The 23182-nt window shown below is 46.7% G+C and overlaps 1 protein-coding gene across 8 annotated transcripts in view; it reads left to right on the top strand.

The window, feature by feature from the left end:
* Window positions 1–1730: 1730 nt before the first annotated feature.
* The window catches only part of ATE1 (arginyltransferase 1), a 91725-nt gene continuing 70273 nt past the window's right edge, over window positions 1731–23182 (top strand). For 2 of the 8 annotated variants that reach the window (XM_088450506.1, XM_088450507.1), the window contains exons 1-5: window positions 2265–2477; window positions 12237–12300; window positions 12676–12738; window positions 14870–14973; window positions 17321–17557. In XM_088450506.1, coding sequence (XP_088306632.1) covers window positions 2372–2477; window positions 12237–12300; window positions 12676–12738; window positions 14870–14973; window positions 17321–17557 — 574 coding nt within the window. In that variant the 5' untranslated portion in view covers window positions 2265–2371. Of the gene's footprint in view, window positions 1998–2263; window positions 2478–12236; window positions 12301–12675; window positions 12739–14869; window positions 14974–17320; window positions 17558–23182 lie in introns of those variants that run through there. The other 6 variants (XM_088450509.1, XM_088450513.1, XM_088450512.1 and 3 more) reach the window with 5 other exon arrangements.

Genomic DNA, 23182 nt, shown 5'->3' with positions numbered 1-23182 from the left:
ACTGTTCTTTATTAGAAAGCCAGTAAAATAATGAAGAATAATGTAAAGAAAATGTGGTAACAAATGATTAACTTGTGAATGGGTGTGGTCTGTTATTTATTGCATGTTTATTATTCAGGGATTATGCAAATACAATAACTCCATAGTTCGGTGCAGTGTCGGCGATCTCCGCATGCTGTAAATGGGTCCCGCGTCGGATGATCTGGGCTACCTGTTAACACTGCACCGCGACCTCGGTAGAACCTGGCTCAACCACTCTAACCACCTGGCTTGAAATGCTGCTTTTTTTAAAGGACCCTTTCATACTAAGCAAAATCCCGGGTTAAAGTGCAATAATCCAGAATTTTTATGCTAGTCTGAAAGTGGTATGAGAGATCCTACGTCTTCATCAGATGGCATTAGTCCCTGCGCACTGCTGGAGTGGGCACAGGGCTCAGAACAGATCCCTTTTTGCAAACCAGACTTACTTATGGGAAGTAAGTCTGGTTTGCGAAGAGGGATCCATTCTGAGCCCTGTGCCCGCTCCAGTGTGATCTCATTTGGGTTTATGATGATGCAAATTACATTAAAATGCACCCACTCTTGTCACTTGGGCCTCCCCTCTGAGATCTCCATAAAGCAGGGAAATATGGTATACTTGGATATGAGTAGGTTAGTTCACAGGTTCTCAAACTCAGCCCTCAAGACCTCAAACAGTGCATGTTTTCTAGGTCTCCTCACAGCATCACAAGTTAAATAATTAGCGCCACCTATGGCTCTTTTAAATTAGGTCAGTGAGTAATGAAAAAAACCTGTGCACCTGCTGGGCGATCTGGAAAATGTGACCAGTGTGGGGTCCTGAGGACCGAGTTTGAGAATTACTGGGTAATACCCCTTTTCCACCAAAATTCCGGTTCTGACCCGGAGTTGGAACAGGGTTCCTATCTGGATCAGACCCGGAATTCAGCCGGCGCCGACTTGGGATATTCCTGAGTCAGCGCCGCTCACACTGCAGTCGGGTCTGCATAGACCCGGCTTTTCCGGCATGAAAGTGGACGCTTGGAGATGACATAATCTCCAAGCGCCACTGAAGCCAGAGCAATCGGCTGGCATGCGGCGCACTCCAGGTCATCAAGACCCGGAGTGCGCCGTACACACAACAGGGTTTCATGGGCTACGCCCGTGTTAAACCCTTCTATTTACATGGGTTGGATTGCCGGGTCACACGACCTGGCGATGCAACCCTCACCCCTTTACACCAAGGAGCTGCACGGGTTAACCCTGCAATAACCCGGGTTTTAGCTCCGGTGTAAAAGGGGTATTAGTTGGATTGTAAAATGTCTCGTCTTCTAGGTGTAAGCAAAAACAAATTGGCAAGTTAGGGTATTAGCTGATTCAATATTAGTTAGTTTGTATGTGTTATCTTAAGTCTATATTAGGTGCTAGTTATCAAGGACTATATTTGGAGTGCCGCATTGTATACCCATGATAACATCAGCTATGGAATAATTGCCAAATTAAAACTGAAAAGTTCCCCATCTTTTCCAGGCCTTACTATGTGTCTAGCCAGCAGGTAAAGCACACACGGTATCTCTGTAAACCAGAGGTTCTCTAACTCCGCCATTACAGTACACATTTTAAGGATATCCATGCTTGAGCAGGTGACTTAATTAGTCAATTTGATTCTTACCATTTGGACTCCAGCATAGATATCCTTAAAACCTGGACTGTAATAGTTGAGTTTGGGTTTCTACATGGTCATTGTTGAAGTGTTCTTAGTGCAAACCCTCTCTTGAAACACTGGTGGCAACAGGTTACTTGCTATAGGACACATGCAGTACTGCGATGCGCCGGATAGGGGGCAGCAGAGAGAAGTGTTGCTGTGCCTGATGTGTGCTGTGTAGCTGCAGAGTGCAGACTGTACACTGTAGGTATGTACTCCGTATTGGAGTACCGAGGGTTGCGGGATGAGGCGGCATGTGGATACTGTCGGGGAGTCAGAAGCAAAGTTTCTCACGGTAAGTGTCCGTCACTAGTAACATATGGAGAAGGCTGCCAGAGTGCAAGCACTGTACAGCTTCTCATGTAGTGCTGGCTTTATAGAATTGCTTCATATACGTATGAATGCAACCCTTTTAATGTGTGCGTGTATATATATGCATATAATATATATAATTTTTTTGCCCACGTCCAACATGTCGTTTCTAGCTAAATGCACTTCCCGTGTCGATGCCCTGGTTCAATATGGCGCTGAGAGTTGCTCATGTTGGAGCAAGGGCATGGAGGAGCGTTCCTTTGCCAGAGTGAAATATGGCCGCTATGGTTACAGACTGCACGTTACTGCGCCTGCGCGCTCCCGGGTTACCGGAGAGGTGCAGTACTAGTTGGGAAGATGGCGGCTGCCGGCGGGGTGTCCATGAGCATCCTGGAGTACCTCGGCGGGGAGGAGGGGAACCGGTGCGGGTACTGTAAGAACGAGGCTGGTAACATTTCCCATGGTGAGGCTCTGTGTCTGCACATGAATGTGTCATTTGTAACTTGGGTGTGTCCTAATGACTGCATGACCCCAGCATGACAGCTGCGGATCGGGGGGAGCTGACATCAGATCCAGCCTGTTGCCCCTATGGAGGCTCTGTGCTTGTTCTCTTGTATCTCTAAGCGGAATAGTTCTGGTTGTCTCAGTCTATATATACACCACCATGGAGGGTTCCCTGCACTGAGGGCAGCTCAGCACTTTAATGAGTGAGAAGTATTTTGTGTATTTTTTTTAGCTTTGGACCAGGTTGGGGACATATATATGCTGGTGCAGTATAACTCTGAATATGCACAATCCTCTAATCTCTTACCAGGCGCTGTTTTCTTATTTGTTTGTGCAAAATAGACTGCTGTACCCATGTTCGTGCCAGTTCTGTTCAGGAGCCTTCTGTGACCACACCACAAAGGGAATACAGTATGCTGTTACATTAACGACATGCGTAACCTCATGCAAACCCCCTTTACTCTTATATGGGTGTGGTGCAGAAGATCTGCTGTCTAGATAGGCACTCAATATATCCACAACAGATGGTAGACAGACAATAGTTAGACAGGGACAAATGGTCGACACACATATGGATGACAGTGCCAAAGGTCGACACAGACAAATGTTTCATACAAAAATGGTCTGTCAGCGGTTCACAAACTTTTTTTTTGAATCATGACGCCCTAGAGTATCGGCAGTGTTTTCACGGCACCCCTAAGCCAAACATTTGTTATTGAGAAATTCAGAAAAAAATCTAGTAAGGTAGTAAAGGGAAGTAAATTGTGCTGACCTGTCATCCTTAGGTTCAGTTATGTAATGGCGACAGGTTTGCGCTTCTGTTTGTTCACATATTTATATTACAATGACCATAAATAATTTTATTTGGTTCTGGACCACCAAACTGAGGCACCCCTGGAAGTCTCCTAAGGCACCCCAGGGTGCCTTAGCACACAGTTTGGGAACCACTGATTTATGTTGTTGTGGTGGGTTTTTTTTTTTTTTTAAGTAATTTAAGCATAATCTTCAGCAGCAAAATCCTCTGACAAGTGCCTAACCTTAAAAATGTTGAAAAAAGTAGGTGTCAACCCCCCCCTTGACATTCGAACTATTGTGCCTGTCTATCTAGGCACTGTCTATCTTTTATCCGTATACACTCTTATATACATCTGTATGTACATTTAAATCTAGTTCAAGCTCATTTCATATTTTTACATCACAAAACATACTGCTTTGGTGCCGGCTGCTTATAGCGGGTAATCAGTTTGAAGCTTCGATGGTTTGCTTTATTGCCTTTCTTCCTCTTATTTGTATTTGTTTAAATCCTGTCCTGCTGCCACAGGCCACTCCACTCATTTATAACTGTAGGTCAAACTGGTAAAGTACTTTTATCTAGCAATCACCTCCACAATTTTATTATCTGCCTTGTGCAACTGGTGTTAAAATGTCAGTGTCCTAGGTGCACATTCACACCCGCGTGCAAAAATGCTGCGTCCTGAAGACAGAAAAAGAGTGATCATCTGCACGCAGCTGACGTTCCATGCCGTAAAAGCAGTTGGTCAAGTCCCTGCTGGTAATTGCCGTCCAGTGAGATGGCGCTTACGTCTCAATGAGGGGATGCAATTGTCTTGTGCCCACACCTCACGTAATTCTTTATTTTTCCCATCACATCAAAACACTTTTCTTTTTCTTTATGTACCTTTTTGTGTTTTCCTTTTAACTTCCTGCAAGAATAGAAAAAAACATTTCTACTTCAGGGTCCATAGGGTATCCACAGGATACCTTGGATATAGGTGTGACGTCAGTCAACGGGCACCATAGAGTTAAGCTTTCAGCTTCCCAGGATACACTAGGGTCCCCCTCCTATACCCCGCCCCCGAGCCAAGGCACCTCAGTTTAGTTTGGTGCCCGGCCGGAGTCGGGTGCACCTGTTGGAGTGGGGGCTAAGAAGAGCCCCTGAAGCTTTTCTGCATGCAGCTGTGGCTGCACATCTGGTTGTACAGCATGGACAGTCAGTCCTGACGTCCATGCTGTCTTCCCTACACCCCCGCCGGTACCAGAACGCCGGTACCGATCCGGGGATGCTGGTGAGCATCTGGGGTCACAGCTAGCGGTGACCCCAGATGTTCCGGACCATGGCCGGATTCAAGGGGGACAGCAAGGTAAGCAGCGGGGTCCCGCAGTGGGTCCCTGCTGTTACATGGTCCAGAGTCCCCAGGCAGGGGGCTCCCTGGGGACTGGCTGCAGCGTGGAGCCAGGTAAGAACCTGCGCTTCCACTACCCACCTGGGACAGCGGACCGCAGCAGAGCGGTAGCGCTGCGGCGTCCCAGGGGTTAAATGCATGCCAGGGGAGCGCGCCTTCCCTGTCTCACAGCCGGCGCCTCCCCCGCTGCACACAGCCCTCTCTGCACACTGCCTACTGGCCCTGTGGCAGCGCTCCTCCCCCAGGCCAGCCTCCTCTCTGCTCCTCGGCGGCCATCTTCCTGAACGCATGGTGAACGCTGCTGGATGCCTGGAAGGAAGCCTCTTGGTCTGGGTCCCCCCGCATACCTCTCCTCCGCTTGTGGTCAGGTCTGTGTATGCAGCGCTGTGTCCTACCAGACCCTGTGTCTGCGTAGTTGAGTGATCAGCGCTGGTTAGTGCAGGAATTGATTTTCTTTGCATTGTATGTGACTGTGCTAGCGCTGCTGCCTGTATCTTCTATTCTGACTGTCAGCTTTATTACTGTCCCTGTTCTTTCTGCTAAGCCCTTGCGGTGCGGTGCTGCAGGGTGGTCTCTCTCTTCTTTAAAATACAATTGGTGAGAGGGGTCACATATGTAGTACCATCATGTCTGAAAGTGATTTTCCTCTCCGGCTACAGTGTGCTACATGTAAAGTACCTTTAGCGGAGGGGGAGGGTAGCCTGGAGGGCCTCTGCCGGCAGTGTTTGTCGATGGTGCGGCCTATTACGGTTACAGCACCGGTACAGGAGCCGCCCTGGGCTTGTTTTGCTCAGGCGCTTACAACCTTAGTGGGCCAGTTAGCTCCGCAGCCCGCGTTTACACAGATGGGTTTGTCCCAGCAGTCAGTGGTGTCGTCACCCATGCAGGGTTTCCCAAGACAATTGGTGGTACCCCGCAGTCTCCCTATTTCCCCTCTCCCGGTCTCTCAGGAGCCGGCGTGGGTTAACTCCCTGACGAGTTCTGTACAGCACTTGTCGGATGTGTTGCAGGGGGAGACTGTGATGCGGCCGCATAAACGGCCGGTGGCGTCTGTCGGCTCCTTATGAGGATGACGAAGGGACGTCTGATGATGGGGAGATTCTGGATCCTTACGATCAGGAACCTCTCCATACTAAGGACGCTGACGCTAGGTCCAAGGTATATATTCCTGGACTTATTCGGGCAGTCCGCACAGCCTTGGTGATTGAGGACGAAGTTCCCCCAGCTGCTAAATCCAAATATGCCTTTTTTAAGGATGTGAAGGGTGACGCCACAGTCTTTCCTCTTTTGGGTCAGTTAATGGACCATTTAGAGGAGGCGTGGAAACAGCCTGGCAAGCGATACCAGCCGCAGAGGCGCCTGGCAGTGGCTTATCCGTTCGCGGATAATTATTTTACTAAGTGGGAATCCCCTCCACAGGTGGATTCTCATGTGACACGTCTTGTCCGTAGTGCCACATTGCCGATGCCATCCATGTCCTCCCTTAAGGATGCTACGGACCGCAAGGTGGAGATCTGCCTGAAGTCCGCTTATTCCCTTGCGGGGGGGCAGCGCGGCCGGCTATGGCCATTTGCTGGGTTGCCAGAGCGATGGAGCGCTGGGCGGATTCATTGGAGGCGTCCTTTGATTCCGACTGTCCGGCCGAACAAACGGAGTTGATTGGTAATCTCCGTGATTCGGCCACATATATCAACGAGGCTTGCTTAGACATTAGTACACTGGTGTCTCGAATTTCTTCAGCAGCGGTGGCTGCTCGTCGCACCTTGTGGTTGCGATCCTGGAAGGCAGACTCTGACTCCAAAAAGGGTTTGGAGGCGTTGCCCTTTAACGGAGAAGTTCTCTTCGGTCCGGATCTGGACAAGATTGTGGCCACGCTGGCGGCAGCCAAATCAGCATGTCTCCCGTCGGCCGCGGCTCCTTCTGGTTCAGGACCATCGTCCTTTCGGTCTTATAGGGCCCAGGGCAGGCCCAAACCACAGTCTTTTCCCCGACAGGCTGGTCCCAAAAAATTGGCCAAGCCCCGGAAGCAGGCATGGAGTACCAGACGTCCGGCCCCTAAGCCTGATGACAAGCCTGCGGCCTGACGGTCCGGGCCTCCCGTTGGGGGATCCCAAAGTGGGAGGCCGCCTGCTGCAGTTCGCCCGGTGTTGGTCGGTCACCACGACAGACACTTGGGTTCTCGAGGTGGTCTCCCACGGGTACGCCTTATCTTTCCGGCACAGACCCCCGGCTCGATTCTGCACCACGGGTCTACCATCAGACTGGAACAAGTCCACGGAGCTGCGGAAGGTTTTGCACACTATGCTCCAGGCTGGAGTTATAGTGCCTTTTCCACTCTCCCAGAGGGGCCAGGGTTTCTATTCAAATCTTTTTTTTGTGCAGAAACCCAATGGGTCGTATTGTCCGATTCTCAACCTCAAAGCTCTCAACAAGTCTTTGTGGGTGCCGAAGTTTCGGATGGAGACCCTGCGGTCCATCATTCTGGCGCTGGAACCTGGGGACTACATGGTGTCATTGGACATACAGGACGCTTACCTGCACGTCCCTATTCTTCTGCGCCATCAACAGTTCCTCAGGTTTGCAATCCGCAGCGACCACTTTCAGTTTCGGGCGTTACCTTTCGGCCTGGCGACAGCACCGCGTGTGTTCACCAAGGTGATGGCGGTCATGGCGGCTTCTCTGCGGCTGCAGGGAGTCCGCATGTTGCCGTACTTGGACGACCTGTTATTAGTGGCAGGATCTCCAGAGCTCCTTCTACGCCACTTGGACCTGACCATTGCGCTGCTGCAACGGCACGGCTGGTTAATCAACTGGCAGAAGTCCACTCTAATCCCGTCTCGGCGGATTCTGCACCTCGGAGCCTTATTGGACTCGGGACAGCAAAGTATCTTTGTGACGGAGGAAAAGATCTCTGCTTTACAGTCGAGGGTGCGCAGTTGTCTGCACAGCCGCCGGGTGTCTCTCCACTCGGCGATGAGGTTACTGGGCTCCATGGTGTCGGTGTTCGACATGGTGGAATATGCCCAGTTTCACTCCAGACATCTGCAACACCTGATCCTGTCCAAGTGGAACGGGCTGCCTCAGTCTCTGAAGTCCCAGACGATAGTGCTCACCCCGGAGGTTTGCCTGTCCCTTGCCTGGTGGTTGCAGACGACCCATCTCGGCAAGGTACCAAATTGGGTCCTGTTGACAACGGACGCCAGTCTTCGGGGCTGGGGAGCAGTTTTGGGTCCACACTTGTTCCAGGGCAGGTGGACGCCGACAGAAGCGGAGCTTCCAATAAATATCTTGGTGCTCCGTGCGGTCTTCAATGCTCTCCAGCAGGCACATCGGGTTCTCCAGGGTCGTCCGGTGCAGGTCCAGTCGGACAACGCTACCACCGTGGCCTACATAAACAGGCAAGGAGGAACCCGAAGTCGGGCGGCTCTCGTAGAGGTGTCTCGGATCCTGGTATGGGCGGAGCGCAATCTTCCGGCCATATCAGCGGTCTTCATCCCGGGAGTGCTAAATTGGGAGGCGGACTTTCTAAGTCACCAGGACGTTCATCCGGGGGAATGGTCTCTGCACCCGGACGTTTTTCAACTGCTGGTGGACAGGTGGGGTCTTCCAGAGATCGACCTCATGGCGTCACGGCACAACAACAAGTTGCCGGTGTACGGGTCTCGCACAAGAGACGAAGAGGCGTCTCTGGTGGATGCTCTGTCCGTCCGGTGGACGTTCCGGTTTGCATACCTGTTTCCTCCGGTTTCCCTTCTTCCACGGGTAATCCGGAAATTCAAACAGGAAGGAGGGACGCTCCTGTTGATAGCTCCCGAGTGGCCCAGACGGCACTGGTTCTCAGACCTTCAGGGTCTGTCCGTGGACAGTCCTCTGCGGTTGCCGCTACGACCTGACCTTTTGTCGCAGGGTCCTTGCCTTCACCCGGACCTTGCTCGGCTGTCCTTGACGGCGTGGCTGTTGAGACAGCCATGTTGAGGTCCAGGGGGTTTTCCAGCTCTGTGGTGCGTACCATGTTGCGAGCTCGGAAACCGTCGTCCGCGAGGATATACCATCGCGTGTGGCATACGTTCTTCCAATGGTGTCGACCGAGAGGTTATGCACCGCGGGAGTTTCGTCTGTCCAGGATACTTGCCTTCCTACAAGCGGGACTAGATCATGGGCTTCGCCTTGCTTCTTTGAAGGTACAGGTTTCGGCCCTGTCTGTCTGGTTTCACCGTAGGATTGCTACAATCCCGGATGTGCGCACCTTTATGCAAGGTGTTTTCCGCATTCAGCCGCCCTTTGTTCCACCTGTGGCGCCTTGGGATTTGGCTGTGGTCCTGAGGGCTCTCCTGGGACCGCCGTTTGAACCACTGGGCTCAGTGGATCTTAAATGGCTAACAGCTAAGACTGTTTTCCTTCTGGCCATAGCTTCGGCCAGATGTGTTTCTGATTTAGGGGCTCTCTCTTGTAGACCCCCTTTCTTGATTTTTCATGGGAACAGGGCAGTGCTCCCAGTTTCATGTTAACGAGGAAATAGTTGTTCCGGCCTTTAACTCACCTGGTCTATCAGTGGGTGAGGCCACTTTGGATGTTGTGCGGGCCTTAAGGACTTATGTTGACCGCACTTCTTCGTTTAGGAAGTCGGACGCCTTGTTTGTCCTCTATGGCTTCCGTAAAAAGGGTTGGCCTGCTTCAAAGCAAACTTTGGCAGCCTGGATCCGTATGGCTATTTCTGAAGCTTATCCTCATGAAGGTCTGCTAGTTCCTTCTTCTCTGAAGGCTCATTCCACTAGGTCTGTGGGTCCTTCGTGGGCAGCTCGACGTGGTGCCTCTGCAGTCCAGATCTGCAAGGCTGCTACGTGGTCCTCTGTCCATACCTTCGTGAAGTATTACAGGTTTGACACCTTCGCCTCTCAGGATGCTTCCTTCGGGCGGCGGTTTCTCCTTTCAGCACAGGAGCGTCCCCACCCTTAAAGGATACTGCTTTGGGACATCCCCAAGGTATCCTGTGGATACCCTATGGACCCTGAAGTAGAAAATATGAGATATGGTAAGAACTTACCCTTGTTATCTCTATTTCTACGAAGTCCATAGTGTTCCACAGGACTCCCGTCCTGTCGCACCTGTGCTGCAGATGGGCTTTGTTCTGGTCACCGGTTTTTCCGTCTCCCTCTGGTGAGAGTGTAATTCTTGTGTGTATCCAGATCTTCTTTCTCTCTCTTCCTTCTCCTCCTCCGGGCCTATGGCTTGGTAACTAACTGAGGTGCCTTGGCTCGGGGGCGGGGTATAGGAGGGGGACCCTAGTGCATCCTGGGAGGCTGAAAGCTTAACTCTATGGTGCCCGATGACTGACGTCACACCTATACCCAAGGTATCCTGTGGAACCCTATGGACTTCGTAGAAATAGAGATAACAAAGGTAAGATCTTACCATATCTCATATTTTTGGAGGTTTCGATCCTTTTTAAGTTAGAGGGAAATAACTTAATTGCTGAGTGTTTACCAATGCAGTCTCTGAGGAATGCAAAATATGTGACTTGTAACTATCACTGTGACAATAAGAATAATATAGAACTATAATATTATTACAGGTATAAGTTATATTATTATTATCCTTTATTTATATGGCGCCACAAAGCTTCTGCAGCGCCTTACAAAGTACAGAAGCAAATGAGCACACAAGACAACAGTTATTAACAGTACAGACAATGCAGGACAAGTACATGATTTATAAACAATGCTGCATAACACCTAAATAAGCAGCAGGGTGTTAATAACCAAGTTTTAGGTGCCATTGTAAATATAAGTAAAAGTAAGGCAAGAAGAAGCACGTGAGGGAAGAGGGCCCTGCTCGCGAGAGCTTACATTCTGAGTGGAGGGTCAGACAAACAAGGGTGACACAGATGGGCTTAGATAGTGAGGAAGGAGCATAGAGTAGTGGGTTAGGATGAGTTATAGGTTACTATTTGCTGGAACTGGCATGATTTTGTTTATATAAATACAATAAATCCAGTGAGTGCACAAGCACCTATGTGTAGCTACTAATTATGATCTGTACTATGCAAACCGCATAGTCTCTCATAAATGTGATTATATAATTTATTTTCATATTCCCTGTTGGTCAGTTATGTCCAGTTATCTATACAAAAGTCTATAGAGTGGACTATCAATGGTTATAATTGTACTATCACACAGCGTAGTTTTATCTAACTAGTATGTCATAGATATCAGTAGGAATATATAAGGATCAATGCTACTTGTAGTAGTCCATGGAAAGGAATACGCAATTTGTTTAAAGACAAACCCAACCTGATTGTGCCTTTAAAACAAGTTGACATTTTATGCTGGTTCCAGCAAATCTGAACCTATTACAGATACCACTTGTGTATGTTTCCACCTGGAACACCTCCGATGCTGCATTGGCCTTATCTCTGGGTCTCTGGAGGCTGCAGGCTGATTGGCATGCCATGGGGTGTCCTTCATATATTGCGATGCACTGGAAATTGGTGTGTACTTAAATTTCACACTAGTGAACTGTGCAACCGCTCTCCCACATCATGGGTGCCGTTTTCCTTATGCTTCAAAGCTATTACTGGGTCTATTATTTCTGCTAGGGGTTGTCCACTTCTAAACAATCTCTAATATTTACAATTACATGGAAGACCCTCTCTTACCTAAAGCTGTCTCTTTATAAAGCGGTAAAAAGTTTTTACAATGGTTTGTTGAAATGCTGCTCTTAAGAGCAACATATCTAAACTGGCTTGAGGCACTGGAAACCTCATTTGCTGACACCCTTGATGCCCTTCAAGGGTGTCCCCTTATGGCACAGTAACATTTGCAAAGCTATGTATTGTCAGATGGAACAGTATGCACAGCGTGTACAGTTTCTCAAAACTGATGTTTTTTTTTTTTTTTCTTTACAACTAATGCAAATTTAGGGGATTACACACTAAACGACAGGCGTAGTCAGCGAAGCGACTGGCAACCTCTCCCCCCTCCCCCCCCCTGCCGACAGACTGACATATCGGGCAGCCGGTACACACTAGATGATCTGGTGCCCAACCCCCCAATATATCGGCCCCTTCTGCATGGGGTCGTCAGCCGCATCATCAGATTGGCCTGCATGTAGAGCCGACCTGAATTAAGTGGCTGACTACCTCACGGGAGAGTGCACCACACGACATAATGCGTACAAACTTGACTATTTGAAGAATCTGTTGTTCCGATGCGTCAGAATCGGGCAAATCGTTCAAAAAATTGTCTAGTGTGTGTGTGTGTGTGTGTGTGTGTGTGTGTGTGTGTGTGTGTACACTTTTTTTTTTTTTATTTTTTTTTTATGGACATACTGCAATGTCATTGCATAACTTTTTTTGTTTTTTCTTTTGTTAATATTTGACATCTGAATTTATTGTACACATGGTAGTATGTTCCGCCTTGTCACTGTTGGTATTCCTCTATTGGATTTATAACTGTAATACATGACGTTCCTAACACAATAATGAATATCTTGCATTAGGTCTTCAATCATTTTGTTTCTCCTGCTCTGACTTCCAGGCATGTGGGCACACTCCCTCACTGCTCAAGATTACCAGGATCTGATAGACAGAGGATGGAGACGGTAAGATGACTGGGTGTAACTGTTGAATCCATCATGTTTTTTTCTCCTTTAATGTTGATGATGTATGTATTCAATATTCTTCCTGCATAATTACATCTTGCAGTTTCCCTCTTGCATTCATGTAGGTGTCTGTCAGTCTGGGCTCCCCACCCGTCCTGCTTCCTGTAGGAGGATACTACAAGATCCTCTGTTAAGGACAGGGCTATACATGGCCCCTTTCTTACAGTGATACGTGACCTCTTGATAGCATTTTATTTCTTTAAAATCTGTATGAAATTACTTTTTTGTTTACATTTATAGTTGATGGAGGTTAAAAATAACGGCAGGGTTTTTGCTAGTACTGTGCTTTGTTTAATTTTTTTGTTGTTGTTTTAGGAGTGGGAAGTATGTATACAAGCCTCTGATGAGTGAGACTTGCTGTCCCCAGTATACTATCAGGTAAGATTTTTGGGTGGTCTAACCCAATAACTGCAGATGGCAAGTCCCACTTCTCATCTATATTTACATTTCCCCACCAGTAGTCCGTATTGGTGGGGACTAATATGGAGGAGGCCACAGGCGAACGCTTCTATAGAGGTATATGAGAGCGGCATGTACACAGTGTCCTCACCACTTTGCATCAATTTGTTGCCCTTGACCTCACCTGTTTCTCCTCCTCTCTAGATACCCTTCTTTACCCCATTACAGCCCTTGTCTGCCCTGACCAAGCTGTCTCCTATGACCGTGGTTTCACTACTGCCGTTGACTTTTCTGTCCCATTTTACCAGTTATTTATAGAGCGCACACATATTACACAGCATTATACAGAGAATATTTAACCATTCACATCAGTCCTTACCCCAGTGAAGCTTGCAATCTATGTACCCTACCACATACACACTAGGGCTTATTAACCTGCCAGTGTGGGAGGAAACAAGAGTACCCGGTGGAAACCCATGCAAGCACGGGGAGAATATCCAACTCCACACAGTTAGGGCCGTGGTGGAAATTGAACCCAAGACCTCAGTGCTGTGAGGCAGTAATGCTAACCATTACAGCACAGGTTCTCATACTCTGTCCTCAGGACCCCAAACATGTCATGTTTTTCAGGTCTCCTCACAGAATCACAAGTAAAATAATTAGCTCCACCTGGGTATCTTTTAAAATGCGTTGGTGAGTATTGAGTACACCTGTGCACCTGCTAGGTGACCTGGAAAACATGACCTATTTGAGAACCACTGCATTACACTATCCTGTTACCATTGTTCTGCCGACTTCCTCCACTTGAAATTCATTCTCTTATCCTATAGCACCATTCACTAACTAAACAGTCCTCCTGATCTCCTCTCAGTCCCCTAAGCCTTGCTACTTTAAACTCCATCTTGGCTCAATGCGCTTGATTTTGCCACCTACTATACCTCCAAAACAGAGTCTATCCACAATTACTTCCCTAATTATTGTATTGTGCTTCACACTGTCCTTCCTAGCTGCTGTCTTATTCCTCTCCATTCTATCCTCAATTCTTCTGTCCACCTCATTTTCCCCTCTCGTTGCTCTATCGCTGCTGCTCCTTTCTGGCAGTTACTCCTTTGTCTCCCTGAACCACTCAGAATTAAATTCAAACTTCTCTCTCTTTCTTCCACTCCTCTCTACCTCTCTCATTTCCTCACACTCTCTCTCCCGCTCTCTTCACCCTGCTAATTGCCGCCTCACCTCCTCCCCCTATCACCACTTCCCACTCTCTCATTCAAGAATTATCTTGGGCTGCGCCTAACCTCTGAAACCCCCTCCCTCACCTCAATTAGTTTCATTCAGCCTCCCAGCCTTCAATCATTCTTTAAAACAATTTTTGTCCATTCTACCTTACCAACCCTGCATTCTCTGCCCCCTCCCACCACACACACACACACACACACACCCTCCCCCCCCCCCCCCTATCCCCTATAGATTGTAAGCTCAGATGAGCAGGGCCCTATCTTTATCTTCCTGACATAATTATGCTAAAAGTACATTGTGTTTGTGGAAAAAAAATAAAATATATAATATATATTGGCCTGTTCTTGTATAACGTCAGTTTTGTCTCTTGTATGGCGCTACGGAACTCTTGTGTGCCTTTTTATATATAAAATATAACAATATGTAGTCTAGTGATTTGCTAATAAAGTACCAGTGTCCTTGGCAACTCACTAGCGATCTGTTCCCTTCAGGGATTCTCTGTTTTTTCTTTTTGTTTGAGTGTATTGTGCAGGTGCATATTTAAGACAGAAAAACTGCCTCTATTACTCTTCAATGTAGGGATGTAGCATGTTAGTGGGAAGATGGTCTGTGATTTCTTCTTTTCCTCCATATGTCACAAGTGATAAGATCTCTGCTCACTGTTTGGGTCAACATTAGATGTGTATTGGCTTCGGGCTCTGCTCTGACTGATGCGATGTGGGTTGTTCCGGATTAGATGGAAAAAGCTCTAGGGCACCAGTTTCTACTGCTGTAACCTTAGCATGAAGTCAGATAATTAGTTACCTTCGTTCTGGAGGATGTCAGAACTGTTTTTGTTATACCGTACGGTTAACTGCGGATATTTTGTCCCTAGATTGTCTGCCTTGAATTATCAACCCAGCAAGTCTCACAAGAAAGTCCTGAAAAGAATGCAGAAATATCTTCAGTCTGGAGAAGTTTCTCATTCCAAAAATGATGGTGAGAACAAAACAAAGCCTTTGCCATTCACGATTTGTAATGTTTTCAATTTTGGAGTTAAAAATAATTGGTCACCTGGTAAGACTTCAGGCTAATGTATATTGCTCTGACTATAGGGTTCAATCTACTTTTAGTTCCTTTCTTATATTTACTGGAGAATTGAAATCATGGAGAGTGTAAGGATCTTATAGAACACATATGTCAATTTCAGCTCAAGGGGGGGCACTTGCCAAGGTTTAATAAACTATCAATTATTATTTTTTTTTAACATCCTAAGCTACAATAAAAATAATAAATATCCAAGAGCGGGGTAGAGGTTCTGACTGGTCATTGGAGTAGTGAGGGAGGGCTTGGGGAAGTAGTAAACTCTCCACCTGATGGCGCAAATGGAAGATGAGTACACTCACTAGATTGTGAAGACACATCTGTACATTTTAATATGCCAAAGTCATACCCGTGTAGGTAGCCAAGGTAATTGTCACTTAATGAGTATGTTGGTGACTCCTCTGTGTAGCAGAGTTTATCTGTCTCCCTCCTTCCTGTACCAAACATGGTACGCAGTGAATGACCATAAGTTAAGGCTAGGTAGAAGATATCGTAAATGCATGATGTGTTAGGCCACAAGTACATTAGAAGAAGCTCGTTAATGGAAAGCCTAATGGACCTCTTATGGTTTCCCATGACTCGCAAAAAAGAATGTTTGTGCTGCCTACATAATGCAACCCACAGGAACAATGGAGAAAGTAGATGAAATCAGATTTCCAGTAAATGCCTTCCTTTTTCCTGTGTACTTTATCTATATCTGTACTAATATAATAAGAACGTTGTTGTGTCTGTTTCTTCTAAGTTGGCGCAAAAACGACTGAACCGATTTTTTATGAAAACTGCAGCATTTTGTAATGGAAACTCCTAGCGCCGGTCAACAAGCAGCTGCCTGTTTAAAATTGCCTTCGGCCACAAGCCAGTCACGGCTCGCGGCCCATCAGCGGCGACCGGCGGCATATTGAATTTGGCGCCGTGTGGTCGCCCCTAATTGGCTGCCGCTCTAAAATCAGTATACCGCCGAGGAGTGAGGGGTCGGGAGTTGAGTGCGCAGTAAAGCCCCCCCCCTGATATTTCCATACCCCCACTTCAAAATTTCCACTTCGAGCACTGAATATAACTAGGACACCTCAAATGGGCAATAGCTAGTACAAAATATACATTTATTGTTGTATAAATACTTTTTCAACTAGGTATGAGAAGCAATCTACTACTTTCTTTTCTTTTTTGGAAAAATAAAAAAATGAGTGTTTTTTTCATTTTATTTTCCCTGTAGACCAGTGGTTTCCATACTGGGTTCCGTGGTACCCATTGATGCTCTGGGTACTTGCAGGGGTGCCAGAAGTTGGTGGTTCAGTACCACATCACATTATATATGGTCAATGTGATTTGGCAGCCACCATTACTGGTTTTACCTGTCATACAATCTGTGGACAAAGGAGCATGCACACTACACGATATGCTCCCTGAGCGATATCGTCTAGTGTGTCCCTGGCAGGGTGTGCTCAATGTTGTTCATGACATTGAGCACATTCGCTGAACGATATAATTAACGATATCGTTCAGCACCGGGCTCTCTCCCCCATTCCCCAACATGCAGCAACCTGACAATATCGTCAGGTTGGCCTGCATGTTTGCCCGATGAACGATAAAGACGAACGACCTGCGGGAACGCGCGTCGTTCGTCGTTCATCGTTATCGTTCATCATTTAGGTAAAAAAATGGACGATAAAGTTATCGTTCAGTCGTCCTCTTTAATCACCCAGTGTGTACACACCCCAAATCCACCACCAACTAACTAAACCTAAGAATGACCGGCATGAGCAATTTACTTAAATTCATAATTTTTACTGAAATTCTCTATACAAAACCCTTTTTGCTATAAGGGGTGCCATGGAAAAAATGCTGATATCTTAGGGCGTTGTGATTCGAGAAAGTTTGAGAACCTCTGCTGTAGACCATACATGCCTACTGCATGGACCTTGCCTCTGAGAGCTCCTGGACAAGAGGCCCAAGGGCAAGTGCCGTTGGTCATGAGTTACTTTGGATATCTTGTAACTATAAAATCCTATAGATGCCTGATTAAATATGCTGGGCATTTGGCAGGATATGGGTTATAAAAAGATTTTGTTTTTCTTCTGAATTTTAAAGTATGAATTTTGTTTGTCCCTAATTTACAAAATATTACTTATTTGTTTTTTCAAACCCCAAAAAATAGTAATTCCCTACAAGTCGGCCTGGCTGTATTGTGTGTGTTTAATTCACATTGGCTGAGAGTTGCGCATTGACTTGTCCTTTCTCCCAGGTATTTCAGTAGAGCCTATGGATTCTCAGGCAGACAGTCCCGTCTCTTTCAAGGTTTCCATTGCAGACCACACTGAAATCTCTGAGGCTGAGCTGAAACCAGTGGGCATAGAGTTAGAGGAAGCTGAGAAAAAACAGGGAGACAGAGAAATGCTGTTTAACAGTGCAATTAATGAAGATCAAGCAGATTTAATACAAACTAGCAAAACAAAGGCAACCACATCAACTCTAAAACCAGGTAAGTTCTTTGGCTGCCTTCCTTATTATATATAGATGTAGTAGAATTAAATGCATGAACATCAGCCAGTTCTTATGCTTGTACCCTTCCTTTTCATCTGGGTAAGCAGACCTTTAAAACACCAACTGCTGTGGGATGGGTGTCTCTCTATCTCCCTGATAGCAGAAGACAAGATCTGCATGCCATAAAGTTAGACTCACTGGAATCACTTCATTATGTAATGGTGCATAGAGCTCTCTCTTCTGGATTGTGGCTATTGGAAAGATTTTTTACGCGACAATGACTCTTGTCATGTTAGTCTGTATTCATTTGTGTGCCTTTATCATTGTGGTCTGTGCAGAAGCTTGAATCGGTGGAATAGAAAGTAAAAACTTAAATTTATGAGTAGAAAGTCTAGTTAATGTTAGCTAAATACATTGAGGTCCGATGTGCTTGCAATAATCAGATTGCCATGGAAATTGTTTATGCATTTCCGTAATACTGGCTTGTTATCCAATGGGTGGTCATTATCCCCGATTTCTTTTTCGGGTTCCATAGGGTCCACAGGAATTACCTTGGGGTATGTGGTTGGAGTGCTCCAGGCACCAAACAGTTACAAGCTTTAGCTCCCAGGATGCACTGGGTCCTCCTCCATATATACCCTGGCTACAGGCACTCAGGGCCTGATTCAGAGCCTGACGCTATTTGCGCTCGCTCGTTCAGAAAAAGGGACCGGCTATTTAAATTGAGTGCTCGCTCTTTGCGGGCTGTTGACGCCTCTGTCTGAGCGAGCGAACGAAATATGCGCTCGCTATTTTGTAAAGACGCCCCCTGGCCGCTCGCATCATACGTCATCTCCGCTATTTGATTAATCGAGTACATCGAAAGGCATCTGAACTGCTCGCAGTGCTTGTGGTTGGATTTTCCTACCGCAATCATGCGAACAGTTCAGGCTAAGAAACAACCAAGTGACGTGGTCGATGACGCTGCTTTGTTAATTATGCACACCCTTAAAACGCCCGTTTTTACCTTTTGGCACGCCTGCGTTCGGATCTCCACTCCCCGTTTTCAAGCACCTTCCCCTGTTACCACCCACAAACGCCTCATTCTGTCACTCAAATTAGCAGGCATTCGCTATTTTGCGAGCACTCAATTTCCGACCGCAATGAATGGTTCGCGCATGCGTATTACAACCCATGCGCAGTTGTGTGAACATCGCTCGGAGCGAACGAGCGTCCGCTTACGAGCGGCTCTGAATCAGGCCCTTTTTGTTTGGTGTGCAGGATCAGTGCACCTTATTAGATGGGACTGCACAGGTAGTTCCAAGCTTTGTGGTTTTTTTTTTTTTCTTCTTCTTTTCCCCTCAACAAGTAAGCAGCGCTAGGCGTCCTGATGCTCCATCTACCAGCGCCGCAACACCAGTGAGGGAACTGGTGATTTTGGCGGAGTTTGACTAGACGCTGGGCTCGGACTGCAGTCGGAAGACACGGAGGCGCAGGTAAGGTGGTTCCCCCACTGCCTTTATTTTTTTCAGAAAAAGCCTGTCCGTTATAGCTATCACTGCTATTGCTCCTCCCTCTGACAGGGTATGGGGGTTTTCTGTGTACTTCACATTAACTAGATATTTGTGAGAGTGATCACATTGCTTTGTTATCTTTTATACTTTTATTTCATGCAGGTATTATTTATGACTGTCAGTTATAAGTATCGCTGCTATTGCTCCATTTAACCCTCAACTACCAGGTGTGCAGGGGTTAAATTGTACTTCACATTTGCTTGTGAAGGCTGAGCTGCCCATTCACCTTTCCCCTTATTAATTGGAGATTCTGTCGCTCTGACTCTCATATTTTATGTGACTTAAGGGGGGTATCCACTAGAAGATTAAAGCGGGTATCCACTGCAAGATCTGAAAACGACTGCAAGATTACGACATTGTAATCGTTCAGTCGTTTGTCAGTCTGTGATGAGCCTGCACTGAGCGAGCAGACGTACAGTGCAGGGTCATCAATCATCTGGAAACATGCTGAACCCGACGTTATCGTCAGGTTGACCAGTATGTTGGAAAGATGATAGATGTCTAAACGACCAGCGGGCACGCGCATCTCTGGTCGTTTTAGACACTTTTGCAAACGATTTGTAAAAGATTGAACGATCGTAATCGTTCAACTTAAGGGGGGTATCCACTAGACGATTAAGGTGACCGAATGAACGATAACGATCTCAGGATTTCATACAGGATGGACTGTGTGTTGATTGTTATACACCACAGCAGTCCACCTCGCCAGCACCTGTTCAGAGGTCACCTTGAATGTCCTCCTAGTTTCAGGTTATGATGTGGTTAGTGGGCTGCTTATCAGCCCCCACACTGCCTCCCATTTTGGATTTCCTACAATGATTACAGCCTGCTATGTTTCCTCTTCCCATACATCCTTCCTGGATGTAGGGTTATGTCCACTCAGAATCTGGCTTTTAGCATCTACATATCTGCAGATGTTATAGGTGAATATGGCATCAGCCGTCTAAGCATATAAATGGACTGCACCATTCTCTCAGTTCACCCTGCTTTCAGATTCCGATTATATTATCTGAGGAGGTAGAGGATACGCAGGTTTCTCCCTCTGGGGCTATCTCGGAGAGGAGGAACGTCAATCAGTGGATTTTCCACTCTAGCAGGGGCGGTTAATTCAATCCTCATTATAGCAGATGAATTACCAGCTCCTAAAGCCTAATAAACGTGGTGTTCAGGCAGCAGACGGTGATTTAGGCTGGTTTACCTTAATCTGAACAGCCCACTGAGTTTATGGGAAAAGCATGGAACACTCCAGTTAACTGTTCCAGATTCCAAAAAAGACTAGTGTCTTTTTACCCCCTCTCTCACCGGGAGAGTGCAATAGGTGGGGAAACCCCCCTCCCTACTGGGGATTCTTATGCGACTCCTTCCTAAAGGGTTACTCCCCAGAAGGTAGTTTGCAACTCCCCATCAGATTCTATCTAGGCCCTTGCCCTCTAGTAGACCATTCATGCCTTGCTAAGTTCAGGGGTGATAATCCTGGCTCCTAGAGCTAACAAGGAAGGAGTTACTACTCAAATTTGTTTTTGATTCAGAAGCTAAATAGGTCTCAATGCTCATTCTGACTCTGAAATCTCTCAACAGGTTCATTCATGTGCCCTGGTTCCGTATGGAGAATCTACGGTCAATTATTCTGGCAATGGAACCTGGGGATTTCATGGTTCCCTGAACATACAGAATACATATCTGCACTATTCCCCCAGGGGTTTCCCAGTTTTGCTGTTAGTCACTAACATTACCATTGCTTTTTGTTCTGTCCACAGCCCCTCGGGTGTTTTCTTCTGAGATGAGCAGTCATGACTGCCATTATCTTGGTAGTCAGGATACTGCCATACTTTGACAACCTCCTGATATTGGCAGTCTATGAAGGTTTTACAAAATCTTCTCCAGCTGACCACTGCCTGTCTACAGAAGCAAGGCTGGATTATCAGTTGGAAAAAAGTCTTCCCTTTCTCCAATACAGCAGTGGGTACATCTCTGGGCACTACGGGAACCTCTGGCACAAAGGCTCTCATACGAAGTCTTTCCTGGGGACTCTCTCTTCAATACCTACACGCTGCCCTCCGTATCAAGCTGCTGACTGCTCTCCATCTATTGCCGGGACATTCCCACAGCTGGGCTACTGCTGAAACTGAGACAGGCCTCCTAACAGAGCGATTACCCTCTGCTGGCATCCACATTGCCACTATACGGAGACGGGAGCTGCTTGTTATTTTAACGGCATCCAGCCGCCCCGCCAGGAGCACTAACCAATTTGTGGATTACCCTCCGCCGGCACCTATATTGCCACTATACGGAGACGGTAGCCGCTTGTTATTTTGACGGCATCTAGCCGCCCCGCTAGGATTATTACTAGGATGGAGATCATCTTCTAATACGGGGCTGCCATCAGCCGCCGCTCGACCGCATTGTATGCTGTCCAGGAACAAAAGCTTACTGTGGGTGCCTTTCTCAGTATATACAGATAATCTGTTATACTGTGTTTGACTTATTCATAGATACATCATTGGTCACAGGCAGCTAGCATTTATACTGATATATTTGCACTCATTGGAGTGTTTATACAGGACTGCCATATATTAATCAATATGTGTCCATACTAAATTACAACTGGACTTTGCTTTACAAATACGGATGGAACACAATTGATTGCTGAGCCCTTGATTTATACAAGTTTATTATCAATCTTTGTGATGGGCACTATTTATCTATATTCATTTACATCTGTTGAGAGAGCCGCAAATTAATGAGATACTTGGATCTGTCTACCCAGGAATTCTCCAGTATTTATATAATTTTGGACAATTTATACAATATTGGTTTTTAATATATTTTTGTTGTGTAAAATTTACAACAGTTTCTATGTTGCAACTTGTATCTGGCCATTGGGATACAAATCTTTTAGGAGTCTGATCAACTCCACCTATACTTAGTTATACATGTTACTCTATGGGTGTCATTTAGATACTCATATTGGGTGGCAGTAGAGGTTTATAGGTCTATGTGCATGCATATGTGTGAGTATACAATACTCTATTGTTTTTTTAGAATTGTGTGATATGCCCATTGTGGTTTATTTAAAGGTGTATTAAACTTTTTCTACATCCATATATATTTGTGGTTACATATGTCACCTCTTTCTTCACTGCTGCATTGCTATTTGAATCCCTTGCTTGTCTAGTGCTAGGTGTTTTGTTTTTACAAAGGCTCTTTCTACCAGTGTGCAAGATTTCAGCTCTACAAACGCGGGTGTGTAAATGGCTCCACAATCAGAAGGTATCCATTCACTCATCAATGCAGGTCTTTGGGTCCGTGCTATCCACTTTTGACATGGTGGAATATGTCCAGGGCCATTCCAGGCTGCTGCAACGACTGATTCTCTCCCGGTGGAACGGGCAGTATCATCTGATATGGTCCCAGATGATCCTCCTCTTTTGGGAAGTTCGGTTTTCCCTACCATGGTGGCTGAAAACATCTCAGCTGAACAAGGGTCGCCCCATTTTGGATTCCAAAGTGGGTGTTCCTCACCACAGATGCCGGCCTTCGCGGTTGGCTTGCGGTGGCATGCCATCATACCATACAGGGAAGATGGACTACTCAGGAAAGTCAACTATCCATAAACATCCTGGAACTGCGAGCAGTGTACAAAGCACTCAATCAAACACAGGATATCCTAAAGGGCAGACTGTCCAAATCCAGTCTAACAGTGCGACCATGGTAGCCTACCTCAATCATCAGGGAGGCATGCGAAGGCAATTGGCGATGAAGGAAGTTGCAAACATTCTGGTTTGGGCAGAACGTCATCTTCCGGCAATATTCTATCCCGGAGTCCTAAACCGGGAAGCAGACTTCCTAAGTCGCCAGGACCTAAATGCCCGGGGTATGGGCTCTTCATTCAGATGTCTTTCAGATCCTAGTGGACAAATGGGGACTACCAGAAGTATACCTGATGGTTTCCTGTCACAATCACAAGGTCCCCAGGTATGGATCCAGAACCAGAGACCCCTCAGCCGCCTTTATGGATGCTCTGGCAGTAAGATGGTACTCCAATCTGGCGTACCTATTTCCTCCAATCT

This window comes from Taudactylus pleione, unplaced genomic scaffold (genome assembly GCF_031769625.1).
Source record: "Taudactylus pleione unplaced genomic scaffold, aTauple2 ptg000518l, whole genome shotgun sequence".
In the NCBI taxonomy this organism is placed as follows: Eukaryota; Metazoa; Chordata; class Amphibia; order Anura; family Myobatrachidae; genus Taudactylus; species Taudactylus pleione.
This window is presented reverse-complemented; position numbering and strand designations above follow the sequence as displayed.